Source organism: Notothenia rossii, assembly GCF_949606895.1.
Source record: "Notothenia rossii genome assembly, chromosome: 1".
Taxonomy (NCBI): Eukaryota; Metazoa; Chordata; class Actinopteri; order Perciformes; family Nototheniidae; genus Notothenia; species Notothenia rossii.
Window position 1 is genome coordinate 9,321,291 of NC_136912.1, and position 22,894 is coordinate 9,344,184.

General features: G+C 39.9%; 1 protein-coding gene across 2 annotated transcripts in view; it reads left to right on the forward strand.

Annotated features, from left to right (window-relative positions):
• LOC307028277 (protein jagged-1a-like) overlaps positions 1-9,258 on the forward strand; it is a 35,417-nt gene extending 26,159 nt beyond the window's left edge. The window contains exons 16-26 of one of the 2 annotated variants that reach the window (XM_079663156.1): positions 130-243; positions 793-906; positions 1,692-1,808; positions 2,748-2,775; positions 3,420-3,505; positions 3,758-3,871; positions 4,355-4,467; positions 5,198-5,428; positions 5,847-5,996; positions 6,368-6,518; positions 7,619-9,258. In XM_079663156.1, the coding sequence (XP_079519282.1) occupies positions 130-243; positions 793-906; positions 1,692-1,808; positions 2,748-2,775; positions 3,420-3,505; positions 3,758-3,871; positions 4,355-4,467; positions 5,198-5,428; positions 5,847-5,996; positions 6,368-6,518; positions 7,619-8,154 (1,754 nt within the window). In that variant the 3' untranslated portion in view covers positions 8,155-9,258. The remainder of the gene's footprint in view (positions 1-129; positions 244-792; positions 907-1,691; positions 1,809-2,747; positions 2,776-3,419; positions 3,506-3,757; positions 3,872-4,354; positions 4,468-5,197; positions 5,429-5,846; positions 5,997-6,367; positions 6,519-7,618) is intronic. The other variant, XM_079663157.1, reaches the window with a different exon arrangement.
• Positions 9,259-22,894: the final 13,636 nt, after the last annotated feature.

Consider the following 22,894-nt stretch of genomic DNA (forward strand, 5'->3'; position numbering starts at 1 on the left):
TCTACTTTTACCAGAGTATTTTTAAACACAAATATCTGTACTTCCAAGGATGTGTGTGTGCTTTTGCCATCTCTGCCGTGCAGCGGACATGTTGGACGTGCTCTCATGTTTTCTTTTCTTGTAATTCAGATATCAACGACTGCAGCTCGGCTCCGTGTCAGAACCGCGGCGTCTGTCGAGATCTGGTCAACGATTTCTTCTGCCAGTGTAACAACGGCTGGAAGGGGAAGACCTGTCACTCACGTGAGGATTTATGTGTTTTCTCCTCACTTTCTGGCTTCTGGTTTCACTTATTTGGACACAAAATGGCAAGAGGCTGCATTTACAGTAGATAGCACATTTATCCAAATTGCTTTACAATTTCACTCCAATTTAAACAAGTTGCTGGCCTTATCATCCAAAGCGATTTGGGGTTCAAGTTCCATTAGTGGAACAAAAATGTTACAAGTAAAAAAATAGTACAAACATACAGTACACTAAACTCTTAATTATTTATTTTTTACTGCAGTGAGAGAAAATGTCGTTCTACTTTGTATGATGACAATACAGATATATTCTATTCTAAGCAAGTAAAAAATACATTGCACTACAGTTCAAGTGATCCATTTCCAAAATAGTTTTAACCCATTGTTTGATCATAGTTTTTTTTATTTCATGCACCTTTTTATACTTCCACTCTACTACATCTCAAATCCAAAACATCCCATTTGTCTGACCGCTAAGGTTACTTTTCAGATTATATATATTTTCAATCCCTTTCTGTGACTAACTGATGTCGTTTTTCATTTCCAGGAGTGAGTCAGTGTGACGAGGAGACGTGTAACCACGGAGGAACCTGCTACGATGAAGGAGACGCCTTCAAGTGTCAGTGTGCTGCCGGCTGGGAGGGCGCGACCTGTAGTATCGGTGAGCATGACGTCATGATTTAAACTTTTTTTAAAGGTCACCTATTATGCAAAATCCTCTTCTTCATGTCTCTTCTACATCAACATGTGTCCCCTCTGTGGGAAGAGACTCTGAAAGTTTCAGGAACAAAGATTCTCTCTCTTTTTTGTCCTGATCCATTTCTATAAAAACCTGTCTGAAAATGAGCTGATCAGATTTTGGCCACTTTATGATGTCATAACGATTTTTTGTCTTGTGTAACCATTAGCCAATCACCAACCAAGGTAACCCCCTCCCCCCCACATTATCACCTGAATCTCCTCCTAGAGCACCATTGAATTCTTTTTAAACCAATCAGCTCTCAGAGGGGCGTGGAGAGGGGCTCCTTATTTTCATCTAAAATAACAGACAGAGAATCAGCACTTTGGAAACAGGGCTGAAACAGAGGGGATTATGGGTAATGCTGCAATGATCTGTTTGGTGTTTCAACACTTCAGAGACATGTTTAGTATAAATCTGAGACCTATTGATGAAAAACAGTAGAATAGGAGACCTTTTAAAATATAATACACTGTAGTTTGCCATATATACTAATTGTCCTAAGTGTTTTTTATTGTTTAGCTTTTAGGGTTATTTTTATAGTTAGTTACATTTGGTGTAAATACTTGTCTTTAGGATCCTTTCTGAAGGCTAAATTGCAACTTATTTTTTTCCATTGTTTATGTTCGCACCATCAGATACCAAAGCAAATTCCTTGTATGTGTAAACGTACCTGGCAATAAACTTGATTGTGATTGTGTCTCCAGCGAAGAACAGCAGCTGTGTGTCGAGTCCCTGTGAGAACGGAGGAACCTGCGTGGTGGACGGAGACTCGTTCAGCTGCGTCTGCAAGGAAGGCTGGGAGGGCGCCACCTGCAGCCAGAGTGAGTCACTGCACCCGCATGTTCACACATTACGTATCAACCCGTCCCATCTGCACTAATAATTTAACATTTCAAAGGTACACCATCTGTCCCAAGACATGTATTCATCAGTTGCGACAGGAGATGTATTATCTTGTATTGACATCGTACACTTTTGTCCAATAAAACTATGCTAATGCACTCACGTTTAGCAAGTCCTAGCCACATTTAGCATGTAACAAATGTTAGTTTCTTAATATGCTTATTTCATACATTTTGAAATGGCCGTGTGTAGAAGATACACTAAGAAAACCACTAAATATTCGGACAGCGACATTTGTTAGTGTTTAAATGCATATTTGGTGCCATGCTGTAAGTCACTTTTAGTATGACAATGCATTATATGCACCCATTACGCAGAAACCAGTCCCATCTGCATTATTAATTTAACATTTTAAAGGTACACCATCTGTCCCAAGACATGTATTCATCAGTTGTGACAGGAGATGCAGTGTTAAAAATGTGAAGCACCTTTGTTCAATAAACCGACGCTAATGCGCTCACGTTTAGCATGTCCTAGCCACATTTCAAGATTCAAGGCTTTTATTGTCATTTGTACATAGCTACAGTTTACTTATGTCAATGAAAATCAATAAAAAAGATTAAAAAGTGCAAGTAAATACAAATAATTTAGAATAGATGTTAACATTGTTGCATAGCATTTAGCATGTAGCAAGGGTAGTTTGTTAACATGCTTATTTCATACATTTTAAAATGGCCTATGTGTAAAAGATACATTAAGAAAACCACTAAATATTTGGACAGCGATTAGTGTTTAAATGCATATTTGGTTCTATGCTGTAATTCACTTTTAGTATGTCAACGCATAGTGTGCTAATACTTTAGCGACGAACAGTATGATAGATGTCTAACGCAAAATTTGCTGTCTTTATTTTCCAGATGCCAACGACTGCAGTCCTCATCCCTGGTGAGTTCACACACACACACACACACACACACACACACACACACACACACACACACACACACACACACACACACACACACACACACACACACACACACACACACACACACACACACACACACACACACACACACACACACACACACACACACACACACACACACACACACACACACACACACACACACACACACACACACACACACACACACACACACACACACAGAGATAGAAGTAGATGCACACTAAATAAACCATTTATTTAAGGCATAGCTAAGTGAACCGGTCAGGGTCTAATGTTTATATCTGCTTTCGTTTTGTAAAATAATTATCCTTCTTCAATTCAATTAAATCAAATCTGGAAAAATACATCTCAATGCCAGCAAGAGTTTTTATTTACTCAGTGACTATTTTCTCTCCAAGACACAGTGTCGCAAATTTCTCTTATCTAAAGAAATAAATAATTGTATATTATTGGTACGAGGGCTCCAGCTCAGTCAAGTCAGGGTTATTGACTTGTAGTTTAGTTTTTGTTGGCAGAAACTGTGAGGATTTCAGAGAGTCCACGCTACAGATGATTTATTTTTGGGATCAAAGTCTTGTTATTGCACACAGTGTATCTGATCATCCTCTCTGTGTTGCAGCTACAACAGTGGGACGTGTGTGGATGGAGACAACTGGTATCGATGTGAATGTTCCCCGGGTTTCGCCGGTCCAGACTGCAGAATCAGTGAGTTGACCTTTGACCTTTCCTCCATCTCTTCATTCAGCTTATTCAACAATAAAATATAATAATCAAAGACATAATCTGTTGTTGATTTCTTTCATGCTGTAGTTTTGTTGGATCTTTTCATCTTCAGAGACTTTCCTCTCTGATAGCTTTGTGAAGTTCTCAGCCTCGCTGTGTTACAAAAGACAGAGAAACGCCATTTGTATAGATTTCAGTTGACACAAATACTAAGCGTCACTCGTCTCTTTTCAGACATCAATGAGTGCCAGTCGTCGCCCTGCTCCTTCGGCTCCACATGTGTGGATGAAATCAACGCTTTCCGCTGCATCTGTCCTCCAGGAAGAACTGGCCCCCGCTGCCAAGAAGGTAAAACCTGCAGACAGTGAACTTTATACAGTTTGTATCCTGTTACAACAGGTCTTAGACATGATCTTCCCCATTGATCAACTGTCACACAAAACAGCAAATGGAGCAGCTTTAGCCAACACTGCTAATTTCCAGCTGTTGTCACCGGCCAGATGATAAAGACACCTTTTTAAAATCACAATACATCAACAGCATAAAGAAAGGATGAAAGACAAGTAGATGGAGGCGAGAGGATAAAAGAGAACAATAAAATGTATATGCAGATAGTTTACAGCAGCCAGTATACTGTGTTTACCAAGAGCCTAACATCACTTTCCATTTAAGAAAATCTACCTATCGGATATCTGTTAAGCCAATTCACCAGACGTAATCAATACAATCATATTATGTTCAGTGAAATGGCCGAGTTCTCAGGATATCCGTGCACTGAATTGTTGTTGTTGATCACTCTGAGTATATATTAATGGTGTGTTTGTGCTGCAGCGTCGGGGCGGCCCTGTGTGGTGGGGGGGGGGCAGCTGGCTCTGGACGGCAGCCGGTGGGACGATGACTGCAACATCTGCAGCTGCCACAACGGGAGGACCACCTGCACCAAGGTACACCTGCTGTTTGACATCATTCTCATGGTTTATGATACTATACTGTCATTCTTAAAAACATTTTGTATTTACATCACGATTTGACACATTGTTCTATAGATTTTCTTTTGTTAACACAATATTGTATTTAAGAAGTTGTTCATGTATTTTATGTGAAGATTTATTCGCAAAATAAATCTTAACTGTAAGATAATTGTAGAAAAGATCTAAAAAGTGTGACATTTCCGTTCTTCAAATTTAAAACTAGCAGGAACAAAAGCTAAAAATAAATGCCTACCAAATAGTTAATATTAAACAAATAAGCAGACCCTCCTGTTTCAACTGCACCTTGGCCAACAAATATATATTTCTGTATGTTGCTCTTAAAAAGTATTCTGCTTGTTCAAAGCTGTACTTCAAGGACCTTTGCTATTTTTAGTTTGTGTCATCATGGTTGTTATTGTTGCCAAGTTGCTTCAGTTTCAGTGCGGCCCTACATGTAATATATTGAACAGTCATTGAGTGTAACCCCTCCCCCCCCCCCCCTCAGTTTCAGTGCGGCCTTACATGTAATATATTGAACAGTCAATGAGTGTAACCCCTCCCCCCCCTCTCAGTTTCAGTGCGGCCCTACATGTAATATATTGAACAGTCAGTGAGTGTAACCCCTCCCCCCCCTCAGTTTCAGTGCGGCCCTACATGTAATATATTGAACAGTCAGTGAGTGTAACCCCTCTCCCCCCCTCAGTTTCAGTGCGGCCCTCGCCCCTGCAGTCTCCTCTCTCAGCCTCCAGGCTCTGAGTGTCCGGAGGCTCAGACCTGCGAGGAGCTGAAGGACGAGCGCTGCTTCGTGAAGCCGTGCCCGGGGCAGGGGGAGTGCTGGAGCCCCGCCCACCAGGCCCCGCCCACTGACAGCTGTCACTCAGAGAGCGGCTGCGCCAACCTCACCTTCGCCTTCAACAAGGACGTCATGGCAACGGTCAGTTTCCTACTTCCTGTTGCCTACTTCCACCTTTTTTCATAGTCCTCTCTGTCAAAAATGTCTTACTGACGAGTGCTATTCATCAGGCTTTTAAAACATTGTATAAACATTGTATTTGTATTTGATTAACAGTGGTGGAATGTAACTAAATAGTTTACTGTAGTACACATTTGGGGTACTTCTACATTACTTACTTTGATTAAGTTTACATTTGAGGTACTTGTACTTCACTTACTATGCTATACAGTATTTGTGTCCTTGGGTAATATTTTAGTTGGAGAAGTTTAATAAATTCCTCCATTTCCATATCTTTGTATTTACTCTGTACTTTCTACCCTGTGGAATTCATTGATAACCTGCTGCTGCTAAAACTTCCCAAAATGTGTTTATTAAAGTACATTTATCTATTGTACAGGGTGTGACGGTGGAGCAGGTTTGTCGTGAGCTCAGGAGCCTCTACGTCGAGAAGAACCTGTCTTCCTCCTCTTCCTCTTCCTCTTCCTCCTCCGTCTCCATGACCTGCGAGCCGTCGCTCAGCACCAACAACGAAATCCACGTTGCCATCGTGAGTTACATGTGGCCTTTAAGTCATTTTTAGTCGTTTTAAAGTTCAGAACAAACCCCCCTCAAAAACAATGTTAAGCCGTCATGAGATGATGAGTTGTGGTTGAAATGTATCCTCATTTCCTTTTATATCACATTATAATTCCAGACTTTGGGAACATCTTAAAGTGGAAAAGAGACAGGAATGTTGAGATAAAAGCAGCAACACTGGATCCAAAATGCCAGAAAATGTTCTCTTAGAGATGGAAAAGCTTTCTTGACTTGTTGTGTAGCAGGAATCTGTGATTAGGGGAAACCATCATGAGCATTTAGTTAGACTCCAGTGTCACAGATAAGCAGACCATAATGGAGTTTCTCTGTTGGTTATTCCAGTCGACGGAGGACCAGAGGAGAGGTCTGACCTTCGTCAAGGAAATCACAGACAGGATCATGGACCTGGTGAGCAAGAGGAGCGCCAACAGCAGCATCATCAGCGCCATCGCAGAGGTCCGGGTCCAGAGGCGGCAGAACCACAACCCCAATGGTGAGACCCAGTGGAAAACACATTGGTGCTTTAAAGTCTTAGCGTTCATTCTTGTTCTTGGGAATCGTTTTTGGACAAAATAAGCAAAATAATGGGGATGTAGGTATTTAATTGTTCTTTTTACCGGACTGTTAGCGTACACTTTTACTATTATGCTGCTGTGTTTATTGTATTTTTGTAACTCTCGCACAACAATTTTCTTCGGGATAAATAAAGCCTTATCTTATCTGATGAGGAGAATGAGGCATCTTTTTTGACACCCAAGACAGTTCTTCAGCAATTTTGTCCACACTGAGGCCATTTGAGGACCATAAAGTTATTAGAGTAATCTCAATCTGCTCAAATCACGGTTATAACTCTAGGTCCGATTCCTATTCCTATATTTGACAAGGGAAAAGATCTGCTTGTCTTTGGTCTTTGAGGGAATGGAGGATTTTAGTTCCTGTTTTTTCTTAAATAAAAAGAATATATTGCCAAGTTATCTACTGTCAGCCGACAACAGGACAAAGGATATTGTATATCCTCCATGTCGCCCAGCCCTATTTTACATTTAGTCCAGCGTAATACCGATTTTTAAATAATGTGTACAGTTTTAGTTGAAATTCAATAAAGTGGCTTGTGTTGTCCTGACATTTTTGCAGTTTGACAGCTCATAACAATAAACATTTCCAAAAGGTCAGACTGTCCTTTACATAAAGGCGTGGAAATTTGTCGAACTAAATAGATTTCGTAAAATGAGATCATCTTAGATTTTGGATATTGTGATGTTAGGATATGGTTTCAATTTCAGATTTTAAAGTCTGTATTACAGTTAATTGATGTCATTTTATAATTTATATTATTTGTCTTTCAACCAAGTACCTCCATATTGATACTGACTTACTGGTGGTAAGTCAGAAATATCAACATGGAGGTACTTGGTTGAAAAACTTGTGATATTTTATATCCTCCATATGTCTCAGCCCTAAAACTAGTTTAACACTTTAGTCTACGGTCATAGATACAGATTATAAAGATTACAGATTCTTAAACAATGTGTACAGATAGAGAGGTCATTTAATAGTGTTCTCAGTTGTCCTGACATCTGTTCTTCCATCCAGCAGACCACATCGTGCCTCTTCTGATATCCGCGGTGGTCTTCATCTGGGCGCTGGCCGTCACCTCCATGTTGCTGTGGTGTGTGAAGAGGCGGAGGAAACGGAGCGCTCACACCGTGGTCAACACACAGGCGGCATCATCATCAACATCATCAGCTGTAGCCCCGGCAACCGAGGACAACAACGCCCTCCACAACAGCGTCAGCACCCCCCGCGAGCAGCTCAACCACATCAAGAACCCCATCGAGAAAAACACCCCCAACCTCCAGCAGCACCTCCTCCATCACCACCACATCTGCGAGGACAAGAACGCGGTCAACGCCAAGATCAGGAAGTCGGACGGCGGGAGCCAATCAGACGAGGAGGAGATGGACAAGAGGCTTCAGAAGGCGAGGTTTCCCAGAGCACCGCCGGCATATTCGCTGGTGGACTGGGAGGAGCGACCCCCCCATCATCTGACAGGTAAACACTGGACAAACAAACAGGACAACAGGCAACTTCAGTCACAGAGTGTAAACAGGACGGAGTATATTGTCTAACCATCGGGGCTCAAAATGACTGGACAATCCTTTGAGATCAAACCGCCCAAAACGGGGAAAAACATTATCTTTTGTTTATTTGTTATGTTGTTTTTCCTTCTGGACTGATGGATGTAATTTATGACGCGGATCTGGACGGTCCACCGCTGGATCTCCGATACTGCGGACACTTTTCGTTAAATTTGGACGTGCAGGAGCGTTTTGTTTTTTTGAGTTCAATAATGAGTTTTGTAGTTTGAATGTGCTGCAGCAAAGTTGGAAAATATTTATTTAGTTATTTGCGCGACCAATTTTGAGTCATTATGAAGAATCGTCCGTGTAGAATGTTTCTGTAAAGATGTGTGAATATATTTTTTGTATTAATCAATGTGTATATTTGGATTTATTAACTTAATCATCAAGAGCCTTTTTTTTTTATTTATGAGTTGAAGCTTTGTAAGCTCACGATTTCTTGATGGAAATATTTTTTTTTATATAATTTTAACGCCAAAAGTGTTCTTGGAAAAATAGTTTATTTTTAGCCTTTTGGATTTGGGCATTTTTGTGCCTCAATTAAATGTTTTGTACATTGTCTGTGAGGCCGTTTCGTTGGTATGTTTGCCAGAATGTTATGTTGTAAGCACTCTACACGTACATGGAGAGAATTGATGAATTGATGAATTGATGAATTGATGAATTGATTGATGGTTAGAGACAGATTTTGCTGCTGCAGGATCCTTTTATACAAACCAACATGGTGGCCCATATACTGCTTTTGCTACTGAAATTAAATTCTTTAAGGGACGCAACTTTTTTTTGCAATTATTTGTACAGTGTAAAAAAAAAAAAGAGTTGAGCACAGGCTTTCTGTTTCCATGTTTGTAACAATCTGAATGAGCCCTGTAGAGTTTGCATCCAGTGTGAACATTGTGTGAAAACTTGAGGTCTGAAACGTCACAGGAAACCATTTTAGGAAGTACTGAAAGAGAGAGTTTAACACTTTTTGTGACATGTTGCCTGTTGTTGATTGGAGGGAAAAGTAAGGCTGTGAATAAGAGTTTGTTTACAGTCGTCAGCCTCTTCTAGTTCATGATGGAGGAAAAAATAAAACGTGTTTTTCTCATACATTTTGCTTCTGTGATTTTTGGACCTTGAGAAATAAAGTATCTGCGGTTTTTACCTGTAACAGTGAGCTTAGTAAAGAACTAATAACTGTGGTCCACCCGATCTGTTACTTTGAATAGAAACAATAATATTGATTTACCTAAAGCTAATGTTCACTCTTCATTACATTTACATTCAGGTCCATGTTTGTATTTTGTTCCTCTCCTCTGACATGTCTCCATGCTTTAATGTTCAAAAAGCTCTTTATTTGTCTCATACTGCCTGTGCTGCAGCACCTCTTTTCACCCTCTGTCTGAAACCAGAGCCCAGTCTGCTCTGATTAGTTAGCTGGCCGGCTCTGTTATCATTGGTCAACCACTTAGAGATGTCCCGCCCCTTAGCCTATCACGTACAATGTGTTGGAGCTCTAGCCAATAGAAGCGTTAATTGTTACATAGTGATGTCATTATGTTCTGGAAGTAAACAAAGACAACAGGAAAAGGCAAAAAGCAGAATAAGAGCCCTTTAAAAAAACTGTTATCATATAATATTATCACAAAAAACTACAGAAAGTGATTCCAGGAGACATTAAAAGGTGATGCACAATGCTGGGACAATAGTTATGTTTCCCTTTACTTCAAAATGTTCGTTCTACCACAGCTTCATCTTTCTTTTATCAGATCTCAATCTTAATCCTATTTATCTCACTGAATGCTGCCTGATTTAATACACATAAGAAAGAAAATAAAAATGTTTCCAAAGTAGAATCTGTTTGAAACAATGCTGATTTAATAAGCATATTTGATAGTGGGTTAAGATTTGATAATAGGTTATGTACCATAACGTTAATCAAAAGAAAATAGTTTCATCCATTATCTCGTGCTTTTGTTTGTTGCTGTTTGTTCCTCCCTTCACCCAGACGGACATCTTGCTTCGTGAAGGCGTTTAACGGAGGTGGAAAACAGAATTCCTTTTGTTTCTTCCATCCTCCTCTGGTCTGTATCTCCATCCCACACTGTCCTCTGCAGACATGTGAGAGCGTTTATAAAAGACCCCTACAACCCACTGTTCCTCACAGATAAACATTTGAACATTTTGAATAAATGCTTTTTCCTGCCGTAATTTCTGCCCCGATACTCAAACTTTCATCCTGACAAGCAGAGCGCGGGGAACCACAATCCCTGCTCCTCCAAACGGCTCCAGTGTGGTGGCTCGAGAGGGGAAAGGCTGTGTTTATGTGCATTCTTCTGCAGTGATTTTCAAACGGCGACTGAGGGGAATCCAAATCTCCTGCTGATAAGCAAAGAAAGTCTCCGTCAGTGGATAAGAGTGGGGTTTTATGTGGCCGATCATTTGGATTGCTTTGTGGCGGTGTGTGTTTTCACGATCTGGGCTACTACATGATGCCAATCTCTCCCCCTCGCTGTGTGTAAAATCCCCTCGGCTCTCTCTGCCATTATGGTCCAGACCACAACTTCCACTCTGTCTCTGTCCTTCTGTTTTTTTGAGAACAACACAAATCTAATTTTAAGAAGAAATACTTCACTTAATTAAGTTTTTCCATTTAACCCTTCCTACATCCACACATCACCTAATCCAGGGGTGCCCACATTTCTTCAGTTTGAGAGCTACTTTTAAAATGACCATACCCAAATGATCTACCTACAGGGCAGCCCCTGCCTAATCTGTGTCGCGAGCGGGACGGGAAGGTGCTATTGGACTAAACGGCGGATAAACTGTGGCTAATTACACTAATTGCGCCGCATAAGCGCATAATAGTGCCGCATTTGCGCTTCGGATGAGGAGGTGAGGCCCCCTCGTAACCGCATGAACCCGTATGGCACAATACAACTCAGACTGGCTTACCTGTACATCAATCAAGTGGCAAATGCCATAGTAAGGATGGATGATAGGCTAACTTAAAAAAGTAAAATAATTTTTTTATTTTTTTTTTCAATGTCATGCGATCTACCCACACCACCTTTGCGATTGATGTATTGGGTACCCCTCCCTTCATCCCTCCTTGTCTCCCTTCAGCCCTCCGTATCTTCCTTTACCCATCCCTATGTACCTTCATCCCTCTCTGTATCCCTTTATCCATTCATCCCTTCCTACATTCATTCCTCCATACATAACCTAATCGCTCCTCACATCCCTTCAACCTTCCCTCCCTCGTTCGGTCTCCCCTTACCTCTTTATTTTTGTTTTATGTTGTTGCTGTGTGGTCCTTGCTAGCTAAACCTAAAGTATTTACACTTTTAACATATTTGCATTTCTGAATGGACCCTTTTTGATTTTACATTTAGTCAGTTAAATTAAAATTATTTTTGGTCTGCTTAGGTGTTTTCTGACAATCTTTAAGGGTCACAGTTTTTATATTTTGAATCTGTTTTTCTTTTTTCCAGGCAGCTGGTTTCTCTTTATTAAACTGGCAAACTGGAAACACGTTCCAGATAGATCATTCGTCTCAGTTATTATTTAATTAGTCATTATAACACAGTGATAACGAAGTCTGCATTGAATCACATCTCACGAATAATACCCTTTAATGAAAAAGGTCTTTCCACATTTAGTGTTACTTTGTGGTGGCTAATTTCTCATATTTTTGTGGTTTCCATTTAATTTAACTCAATGAATAAACTGAACCTCGAAACATGATCCAAAACAGAACTTGTTATATGACCTAAGTCTTCATTACACCCCAAATTATGAAAGTGTTTGACAGACAAACAACAGACCTAAAGAGGGTGAAGCTGATTCTAGAGGTCTGACAGTAGAGGAAAGGTCAGGCATCCCCAAAATAATCCCAACGTCTCCTTTCTCAGGCCCTGCCACTAAAATGATGAAAAACAAACCCCTTTTTTTGCAAGTCACAGTTATTTATTGTGTAATTAAGTACATGCAAATGGAAAAAATGCAATTTGGAAGAAACATCTGAAATCATCAATAATGTAAAACACATGTTATTTGTAGTTAATGAGCTGAACATGGCAACATCGCTGATTTAATACAGAATCTGGCACAAAATGCCTATCAGTCTACACACACACACACACACACACACACACACACACACACACACACACACACACACACACACACACACACACACACACACACACACACACATACGTACATCACTTCAGGGGACATTACATTGACTTACATGCATTTCCTGGAGACTTATCCTAACCTTAACCAACACATGCCTAACCCTAACCCTTACCCTAACCAAGTCTTCACCCTACAATGAATGATTCCCCTCATGGGGACCTCCATTTTGTTCCCATAAGGGAGGTGAGTCCCCACACGTGACTGTGTAAACAGATTTAGGTCCCCACAAGTGTAGTAATACTAGGCCACACACACACACACACACACACACACACACACACACACACACACACACACACACACACACACACACACACACACACACACACACACACAGAGAGAGAGAGACACAGTTTCTCCCTGTGTGTGTGCTTTGGTTCCAGTCAGCTCCACAGTCACCAATCTCAGTTCAGCGTCCCTTTGTTTTTTTTGGTGTTTTTAATGCTCAGAGTCATGAAATCTGAACCTCTTTCTTCAAAGCTGCTGGCAAAGCAGAGCTAACGTGATCGTTAGGATCACCAACGCCTGGCTGCCTCCACAACGCTCCACTAATCCATCTGAGAAACCCGAGTCTGCCATTATGTCAAAAGCACAGAGGGGAAGGGGAGCTGCCAGACGCTTTAGTTCAACGAAGACGTTAAAGTTTAGAGAACAGTTTTGATGCTCCAAGCCTCCGTGGAGCAAGGCATTAGCACTGCCAAAGGGGTTGGGGGTTCAATGCCTGCTGTGACCAAATGCTAATACTGTGAACAGATGTGGAGCTGTGAGCTTTTCAACCCCGAGAGAATCGATTCAAAGTTCAACTCCAGTCTGGTTGTTATGGATGTTGTAATTTAAGAACTCAGTGTTTTCACAAATTGCTCTGTAAGGGGTGTGGTTGGAGTGTGTGTGTGTGTGTGTGTGTGTGTGTGTGTGTGTGTGTGTGTGTGTGTGTGTGTGTGTGTGTGTGACTCAGCTGTGCAGAAACAGTTGTGGGAACTGCAGGAGTCTGGAGACAGCGAGGAGAAAAGGGGAGTGACGTCAACTCTCTGGCTGAACGCAGGGGAGAAAATGAAACAACATTCAGAATCCCATCATGATTCCTGACATGTTTTATTGTCGCCTTCTTGTTCTCTTTGCTTTGTTTCAGTCCACTGTGTTCTCCTCAAAAGATCCAACATCTTGACTCAATTTCTCACAATCGAATCTGCAAACAGAAAAAAAAACTTGAACAAAGAAGCTCGTTCTCAAAGGGAAAACCTCCCACGCTGCATAAACAGGCAGAACTTCCCCTTAACACTTATTTCTTCTAAATGCAGTATTAGTTTAGGTAAATGTCAATATTTTGGTAAAAATCTGTTCTCAAAAGTAAGTGTCAGAATGTGTCTGCTAACATATGCGCACACTTTAGGGTTTTCCCTTCCCTGTCGTGTGTGCTAGGTTTGTGTGCATAAATGGTCTGCAAAGGCTAAAACCCCAGTGTCCGGACCCCCCCCCCCCACCCACCTGTCTGAAATGCCTCCATTGGACTCCTTTGTTCACTTCTGTAACATAATGACATCACGATGGAACACTTGGGATTCTATTGGCTAGTGCTCGAACACATGTGGCTTACATCAACTGATTGACAAATCACAACAGAGCTCCAACACATTTTATATGATAGGCTAAGGGGCGGGACATCTCTAAGCTGTTGACCAATCACAACTGAGCCGACCAGCTCACCAATCAGAGCAGACTGGGCTCTGGTTTCAGACAGAGGGTGAAAAGAGGTGCTGCAGCACAGGCAGTATGAGAAAAATAAAGACCTTCTTGAACATTAAAGCATGGAGACATGTCCCAGTAGAGACACTACATATAAATATGAACCTGAAGATGAGCAGAACAGGGCCCTTTAATGTTAGGTCTATTCCTGCTATTTCTATTTTTATCTACCGTACAAAGACAAAAACATTCTCCTAGAATGATCACATTCCTTATAACTCTGAAACCTAAAGCCTGATCTCTCGTCCAAACTATAAATCAGACAAGCTTACATACCATGAATTCTCACAGAATGTATGCAGGAGTGTGTGAGTAGTAGTTTTGAAAGTGTAATGACTACCACATGCTGCTGTGTGTTTGTTTCCAGCCTGACTCATGACATAATGGCTGAACAACTCGATTTAAACTTCAGAAATGACTCATTGTCAGACAGTCTGCTGCCAGTGAAGTTGGTGGCATTTCTAAACTGACCGTATGTCCGTTTTGGGTGGTCTGTTGTTTCTGACAAAGAAGCAAATCCACCACACTCAGTTCAGCCTGGTTGACTGTTTCCAAACGGAGCAGTAGGTAGCGATGACAGGAAAAGTACTGCTTAGGATGCAGTTTCTCTGCTCTGGTTTTGGGGTAAACATCTGTGGTGCTGCTCGCCAGCCTCAGGGATCGTAAACTTGGAAGAAAGCCAAGAGGGAGAGCGGACTGCGGATCGGGAAGCCACGGTATGAGCAATCTACCAACATCCTCCGTGCAGAAATGTAAATGAGTTTGACACCGACTGCATTAGCAGCATCTAGGCAGAAGGGATTGGGCTTTCGTGAATTAGTCGTGGTTAAAAAAGGGAAGTGAAATGGTTAGGGAAAAATCAGGATCAATGTCAGACAATGTAAATGATAAGCGAGGTCAGGCAGTCAGCAGGGTGGTCTGTTGGTATGTGAAAAGTACAGTATCAAAGCCAAAAGGTTAGCGGGTCATCTGTTCAATCATCTAAAAATCAACAGATGAACAACCTGCTTCAAATAATGATATAATATTGAAAAGATTGTGATCTCCTGCCACACATCTTCTCTAGGTACAGTCAAATGTCTGAGAGGACTTCGATCAGGTATTATTTGCTTTTAAGTTGTAGAACTTGACAAGGGGTGTCAAAATCAAGGCCCCGGGGGCCAAATCCAGCCCACGACTTCACTTTATGTGGCCCCGCAAGAGCTTGCAAAGAATATAATATGTTTATTATATGGTTAGATGCCACTTTACAGAAGCAGGTTGCCCATAAACTACATGTCCCACAATGTATCTCGTTTTGTGACATGCACACTGAAGAGACTTGCAATTATTTACCCTGGACTTCTGCTTTCAGACTAATTACGAAGTTATTACCCCATCCGATAATAATCCAATTCAGAGGCCATAATGTAATATAATACATTATATATATTATATATTTATATATGTATATTTATATAGTTGCAACCGGCCCTTTGAGTGCAACCATAATGTTAATGTGGCCTGCGATGAAATTGAGTTTGACATCCCTGTTGTAGAACGTCCTTTTTATAAAAATATATTGATGTGTGAAGGCTTTCGTTTTGTACATTGAGAATGAAACGCTGTTCATTGGTTCAATCAGACTGACCCTAAACGCTTATTTCTTCTAAATGCAGTATTAGTTTAGTTAAATGTCAATATTTTGGTAAAAACTCTTCTCAAAAGCAAGTGTCAAACTTCAGAATTTGTTTGCTTACATTTGTGCAAGTATTAGACTTAAAGTGGCCTATTATGCATTTTAGCGTTGACAATGTAAAGGGCAGAAAGAGATACACATACCTCTGAGCAACAGTTCAATAAGAACATAAGAACAACAGTTGTGTGGCGCAGTGGGTTGTGCGTTTTTGTTGGGATCAGGGGGTCACAGGTTCAAACCCCACTGCAGTCAGCATGTCGTTGTGAGACACTTCACCCCAAATTGCTCCTGTGGGGATTGCCCACAGTATTGAGTATGTAAGTCGCTTTGGGTAAAAGTGTCTAACATGTAATGTAATAAGAAAGCAGCAGACATTTGTCAAATAAACTGTAAGCTTAGCATCACAATGTCTAAAAAATTTAATGGGAACATGTTCCTGTTTTAGTGTCAAGAACACAACAACGTCTCTAAAAAGAAACCATTCAAACTAGATGAGGGAATATCAGCTGACCATATTGTGGAGTGACTAATCACAGCTTAAACGTCTTCAAACTTATCTCAAATGTAATTTAGTGTCTGTTTTTATCTCTCTTTAAAAAGCCATAATAAAAGGTTAGAAGAAAAACATCCATAAAACAGCTGATTAAAAACTGTTCTGTAGCATATAGTAACTTCTTCAGAAAAACCAGTGGCCACCAGCAACGGGAAAAACAGGATCAACCCCACCAAACTGTCCACCACCAGCAGCCACCATCTTCTTTATGTAAACATTGAAATATACACAGGAAGACACTGAATCCATATCTGTGCAGTTATTATTGCAACATGCATTAATGTCCATCCACTCAAAAGTGTGTTTTGCTAATTGTAAATTAAGTTTTTTGTCTTTTCTGATATCCCCTCGAAAATCTTTCATACACAAGAACATCTCAACTAGCTTGAAGCCAATCGGGGTCCAGTATGAGGGTTACACAAGTCACGAACCCTTTATTTTTAAATGTATATGATCTCATAGATCCATTAATTTTAAATGTGCATGCGTGGATGCATTTACACAAAGAGTAATACACCAATAACCACGAAAAAGTTCAAGTGGAAAGTAGAAAGAAAAGAAGGAACAATGATTTAAAGCAGGGGTGTCAAACTCAAATACACAGTGGGCCAACATTTTAAAATCGGTACTAGTCGAGGGCCGGACTGGTTCAATGTTTATAGCAAAACTTATTGAATTGAACTTATTGCACATATTATACCTGGAACTAACAAAGCTAAAATTATTGCCTATAAAAACAACATTAAACATTAAATAATCAGTTGCATTCATTTCTAATGGCTCTATCTGCAGCTTTTCCAGAGTCATTTCTTATGATTACATTTTTCCACAGGCCAACAGCAGCTTCAAAAAAACTATTTCCCTCAAAGAAAAAACCAAACATGCCCTGTTGTCTCAAGAAAGAAAGTGTAGAAGGAAACATGGAAACTCAGTGTGCTGCTCTGTGATTCTAGTTCAAGCAGATACTTGGCATCTCATCTCGGGTGCAAGTTCATCAATGTTTGGGCTCAGGCTCTGAGCTGAGGAAACCCTCAGGATGGAGTGAAGGTGGTGCGTGCAATATACCGGCGGGCCAGATATAATAGAAATTAGAAATTATCCTGCGGGCCGAAATGAAATCCACCACGGGCCTGATTTGGCCCCCGGGCCTTGAGTTTGACACATGTGGTTTAAAGCCTCTCCCAAATGGCACCATAATAACTAATCATCACTGTATTCTGCTGTGTCCCATAGGCTGTATATATAAAGGTGTGTTCTCCTGAATAAAACAAACAAACCCTGATCTTCCAGAGAAACCAAACCGGCAGATCAATATCAAATTAAACGGGTAAACATGTTGCAATCTTTACTCTCTCACAGAGGCGGGGCTGCTGATGTGGAGGGATTCAGGAATTAGCTCTGAGAGGAACGCTCGGTTCATAAACTTAAAGAGAGAAACTGCAAAGAAACCTAGCAGTTATTTGTATATTGTAACAAGAAACAAAGTCTGGTTTTGAATCCTGAGATGAACTTAATCTTAATGTCCTTGACCTTCGACCTCCTGCAGAGATATCAGTGCTGTGGAGTGATGGATGTTTAGGAAAACCAGCACATGTTCGTTATCAGAAGTTCTTCATTTAGCCTGCTGTGGCTTACACATGTAGAAATCCATCTCTTTTAGGATCAATTCCTGAATTCCTATATATTTCATGTATTGATTTTCATGAAATGTTCCGCATACGGATAAGTCTTTTTGCAGACCATGTATGGCCTTTGTTTGAGTTCCCAAAAATAGTATGACATGTGGTAGAAAAGAGATTTGTCCTTTTTACCCAGATGATAGACTACTGTACTAGGGAAAGTTGGCTGAAGGTGACATGTTTTGTATTTCTGATCATTCATATTTCTCATGTACATTTCTGCATTCCATAGATGTCAGTATGTGTTCTGTTTTTCAAGCCACATGACAACACCTTGATGAAGGCAAGATACAAAGTGAAAACATTTAATGAATAACGAGAGGTTTACAAGAGAAGAGTGGTTAGGGTTAGTTAATTGTGACAGACATTCACCGATTCCATTTCAGTGTGTGCATTCTCAAAGTGAGACAACAGATTTGCATAAACACTCTACAGTAATTATCTGGTATATTCCTAAAAGTCAAAGTCTATTGTCTTTATTTAAGGAAGTGAAATGCTGCCCAAATATTGACTTTTAATTTGAATTATGATCCAGTGTTGCTTGTCTGCTAAATGAAGCTCAGCGCAAGTTCTTTCAGGAAGACTGGTATATATTCACTCCGCAGCTGCTTATAATCAGCTCATCACGGGCTTTCTGTTAACCTATCACATTTCACCTCAATCTTAGCAGCCAATCACCGTGCTGCAGCCTAACTCCTCTCTCCTGCAGTCAGCTGTGATTTCAGGTTTTCATGCTGCGGTCTAACATGCCTCCATTTAACCTGTCTTTGTTCCTCTGAATAATTCATCCAACGGTTGGTCCTTTCCAAATAAGCACATACAGTATATTCCTTTAGTAATCTATTTATACATCTATACATGTAGCCTCAGATAATTAGGGAACCACAGTGAATCGACCCGGTCTCAGAACATCAACATTCATGGTAGTTCTGCAGTATTGGCTGATTATTTGCCACCTGAAGGGATAAGCTTGGCTTTCAAACGATTGACGCTAAGTTACCCACATCATGGGTCAATTGGGTAGCCTTTTCCCTCCTCTAAAGATAATATTAGCATCTTAAGAATGCTCCAATTCTAGAATGTTAATTTACAAATTTAGAATATTAATTTATAATTCTAGAATGTTGAATTAGAATGATAGAATGTTGAATACAAATTCTAGAATGTTAATTTAAAGTTCCATAATGTTGAATTAGAATTAGAATTCTAGAATGTTGAATTAGAATTCTAGAATGTTGAATACAAATTCCATAATGTTGAATTCGAATTCTAGAATGTTGAATTACAATTCTAGAATGTTGAATTAGAGTTCTAGAATGTTGAATTCGAATTCTAGAATGTTGAATTAGAGTTCTAGAATGTTGAATTCGAATTCTAGAATGTTGAATTAGAATTCTAGAATGTCAATTTAAAGTTCCATAATGTTGAATTAAAATTCTAGAATGTTGAATTAGAATTCTAGAATGTTGAATTAGAATTCTAGAATGTTAATTTAAAGTTCCATCATGTTGAATTAGAACTAGAATTCTAGAATGCTGAATTAGAATTCGGGAATGTTGAATACAAATTCTAGAATGTTAATTTAAAGTTCCATCATGTTGAATTAGAATTCTAGAATGTTAATTTAAAGTTCCATAATGTTGAATTAGAATTCTAGAATGTTGAATTAGAATTCTAGAATGTTGAATTAAAATTCTAGAATGTTGAATTAGAATTCTAGAATGTTGAATTAGAATTCTAAATCCACCACATCCAGAGCCCATGGAGCAGAGGTGGAGCTAACAATAACCACAAGATATCACTTTATTCCTCAATATAAGTGCACTAAATGTCTAGATATCCTAAAGTAGTAAACATCACGTACCTCTCTGTCTGTATGAACACTACATAGGTGGTGGGGGGGGACAAAAGAACACTTGCCGTTTAAAAAAATCCTATTAAATATCACAGTGCCTATAAAACATAGAGCTGAATCAGTTTATCTCCCAGAGTCTGAACATCATGCAGGGCTCCTCTATGGGATCACATTCTGTTCACTCATTGGTCCAAAATAACTTTAGATAATAGGAAACGGTAATTATTTCACACAACACGGCTGCAGACGTCTGCTGAGAGGAGGATGATCAATGACTGTAATTGTTCCTCTGGACGCCTGTAAATGATAAAGTGTAATTTAATTCTGACTCAGCAAAACACAACCTTCCTCATTATGGAACCTCGTTAAGTTATTGATTTGGAAAATAAATGAAATGCAGAAAAGTTTTACCAACTTCAAACTGCTTTTCTTTTCAAACATTATAAGACATGTTAGCAGTGTGGCTTTAGGGAGGGTATGTGGATGGAGCAACCACTTCAGACTGAAATCACTCAACAACTACTGGGTGGATTGCTATGACATTTAGTATAGAAAGGAATGTTCTCCACATGTGTAATTCTAATGACTTTTGTGATCTTCTGACTTTTAATGTGGCGCCTGCATCAAGTCAAAGATTTCAAATATCCTGTGAAATATCTCAACATTTACTCACTTAAATTGGCTTTCAGAATGCAATTTCAGAAATGCATTGATGGATCAAACATGTTGTGCTTTAGTAGGAGTCAGCAACTCTTCAATGGATAAAATATGCAGCTTCATTGAGTCATGACTCATATGAACGCTTGTTGTTTGAATGTTGTCTTCTCCTGAATGTTGTACGTCTCGTTTGTTTTTTGTATTTTTGATGGCACCTTAAAAAAGGAGTAGCTCTACTCATCTCATTGTACCTGTATAATGACAATAAAGGATTCTATTCTATTCTATAACATTTTGTGAATTTCCCCTTAGGGCTATCATCCGGTCTATTTGTCTACACTCTGTTTTTTAGTTTAACCCTCCTGTTGTCTTCGGGTCAAATCTGACCGATTTACTAATTTCATCAATCATAACTTTTTTGTTTTATATTCGATTGCATTAAGGCTTTATGATATCCTTCACAGTAGACATTTGAACATATACAATTGCGGATCACCACTTTGTTTGAATTTTGGATGATTTAGTCAACTTTGTAACACCCATGGTGTTCCCGGTCAAAAATGACCGCCAAAAAGAAAAGGAATTAGTAACCATCCGGATCAGATAAAACACACACACACACGCACGCACGCACGTCGCACGCACGCACACACACACACACACACACACACACACACACACACACACACACACACACACACACACACACACACACACACACACACACACACACACACACACACACACACACACACACACACACACACACACACACACACACACACACACACACAGAACTATTTGATACATTTCCCGCTCTCATGTGCCCCTCCCCCCATATGGATGCCACCTGGCAAACGCAATACATGTTCAGTGTCTATTCTCTGTATATTTACTGCAGTTGTTCATGTATACCAGTAGTCTGATATAATATGTACAGTTTGAAAGGGTGTTAAATGAAATTTGGTGATGATTAATGGTTTTTGTGTTAATGTAATAGCAGTTAAAACAGGACCGGTCAAATTTGACCGCGAACACCAAAGTAAGGGGGGGGAAACAAAGACGATAGGAGGGTTAAAATGACCCTTCCAGCTTCACAGAGCCACTCGTGTGACTCTTGTTAGAACACAAGATGAAATCTCCAAAGCAGGAAAAAGTCTGTAAATGTACTGGACCCCTGGTCTCGCTCCCTACAGCCGGATCTGTAGAAAACAAAGTTACACGGTGAATTTCACGGGCCGATTTCTAGGTTTTTAATGATGGAAAAACGTTTTCCATTCCTCTCTCTTTCCTTATGAGTTACAGCCCAGTTGTTTACAGCTGTTCTTTTCTCTCAATAAAGTCTACTGGCATTTCCAGGGTAAAAATAAAAAATAAAAACGATTTGATGACTTATAGCAAATCTGTAAACCTAACTTGATTTTTTAAAAGAAAAACGGTGTATTGTTTAACGGTATGACGGTCTATTCCTGAGGCTTTTGCCTAAGTAAGACCTTTCTTTGAAATGGCAGCGACTGTGCGAAAGTTCAAAAGGTGAAAGGGTTTTTCCACAGTTTGACCTTTGGTAATTGTTTTCCCTTCTTCACATCTTCACTGTGTTACACTTAAATAGGGTAACATTGACTTTTGCCCTGCAATTTCCTAGTAGATTTATTTTGTAAACGATAACCATGGTAGTTGTAGCTGCTATTCAGCAAATGTTCTAAAACTTTAGAGGTTACATAAAGAAGATTTGACATTTTTATTATCATTAGTTTACACTGAATGTAACTTCTGACAAGTATTGTGTGCACGTTCAGTAGAAACAAAGGACTTGGTGCTGAGAGACACAGAGAGGAAGTTGGAGACGGACAACATGTTGTTTGAATAAATAAATTAAAACTATTGCTGGAAGAACCTTTGGTACAACTTTTTCCCTTTAGCTGGTTAAAACAAACAAATAAATTAAAGCTCTACACTTAAAGTATTCATGTTTCAAACTTAGATGTAGTTATGTATAACTACAGATATATAAACTTAGATATATATGTATGTTGGGGAAATACTGAATGTTCCTTCTATATCAGAGTAGCACATGATAACAGAGGCCCCACGTAGCCGTGTACGCAGCCGGATGTATGACTACATGGATGATGCTCGTGAGACACCGTGTTGAAGTAATGATGTTCCTAAGAGTGGCATGATGACACAGCCCCTAGAGAGATAGACATATGACTGTCATGTGTATTGCTTACGCAGGCCTTAGCTAATCTTAACTAATGTCAGAATACTGCTTTGAACCGGTATTCTTCCATCTTGTTGACTGTAACACCGTCTCTTGTATATAAGCTTCTGAAGGACTCTGTTCTGGGTACCAGTTGTGCCACGCAGCTCTGTGT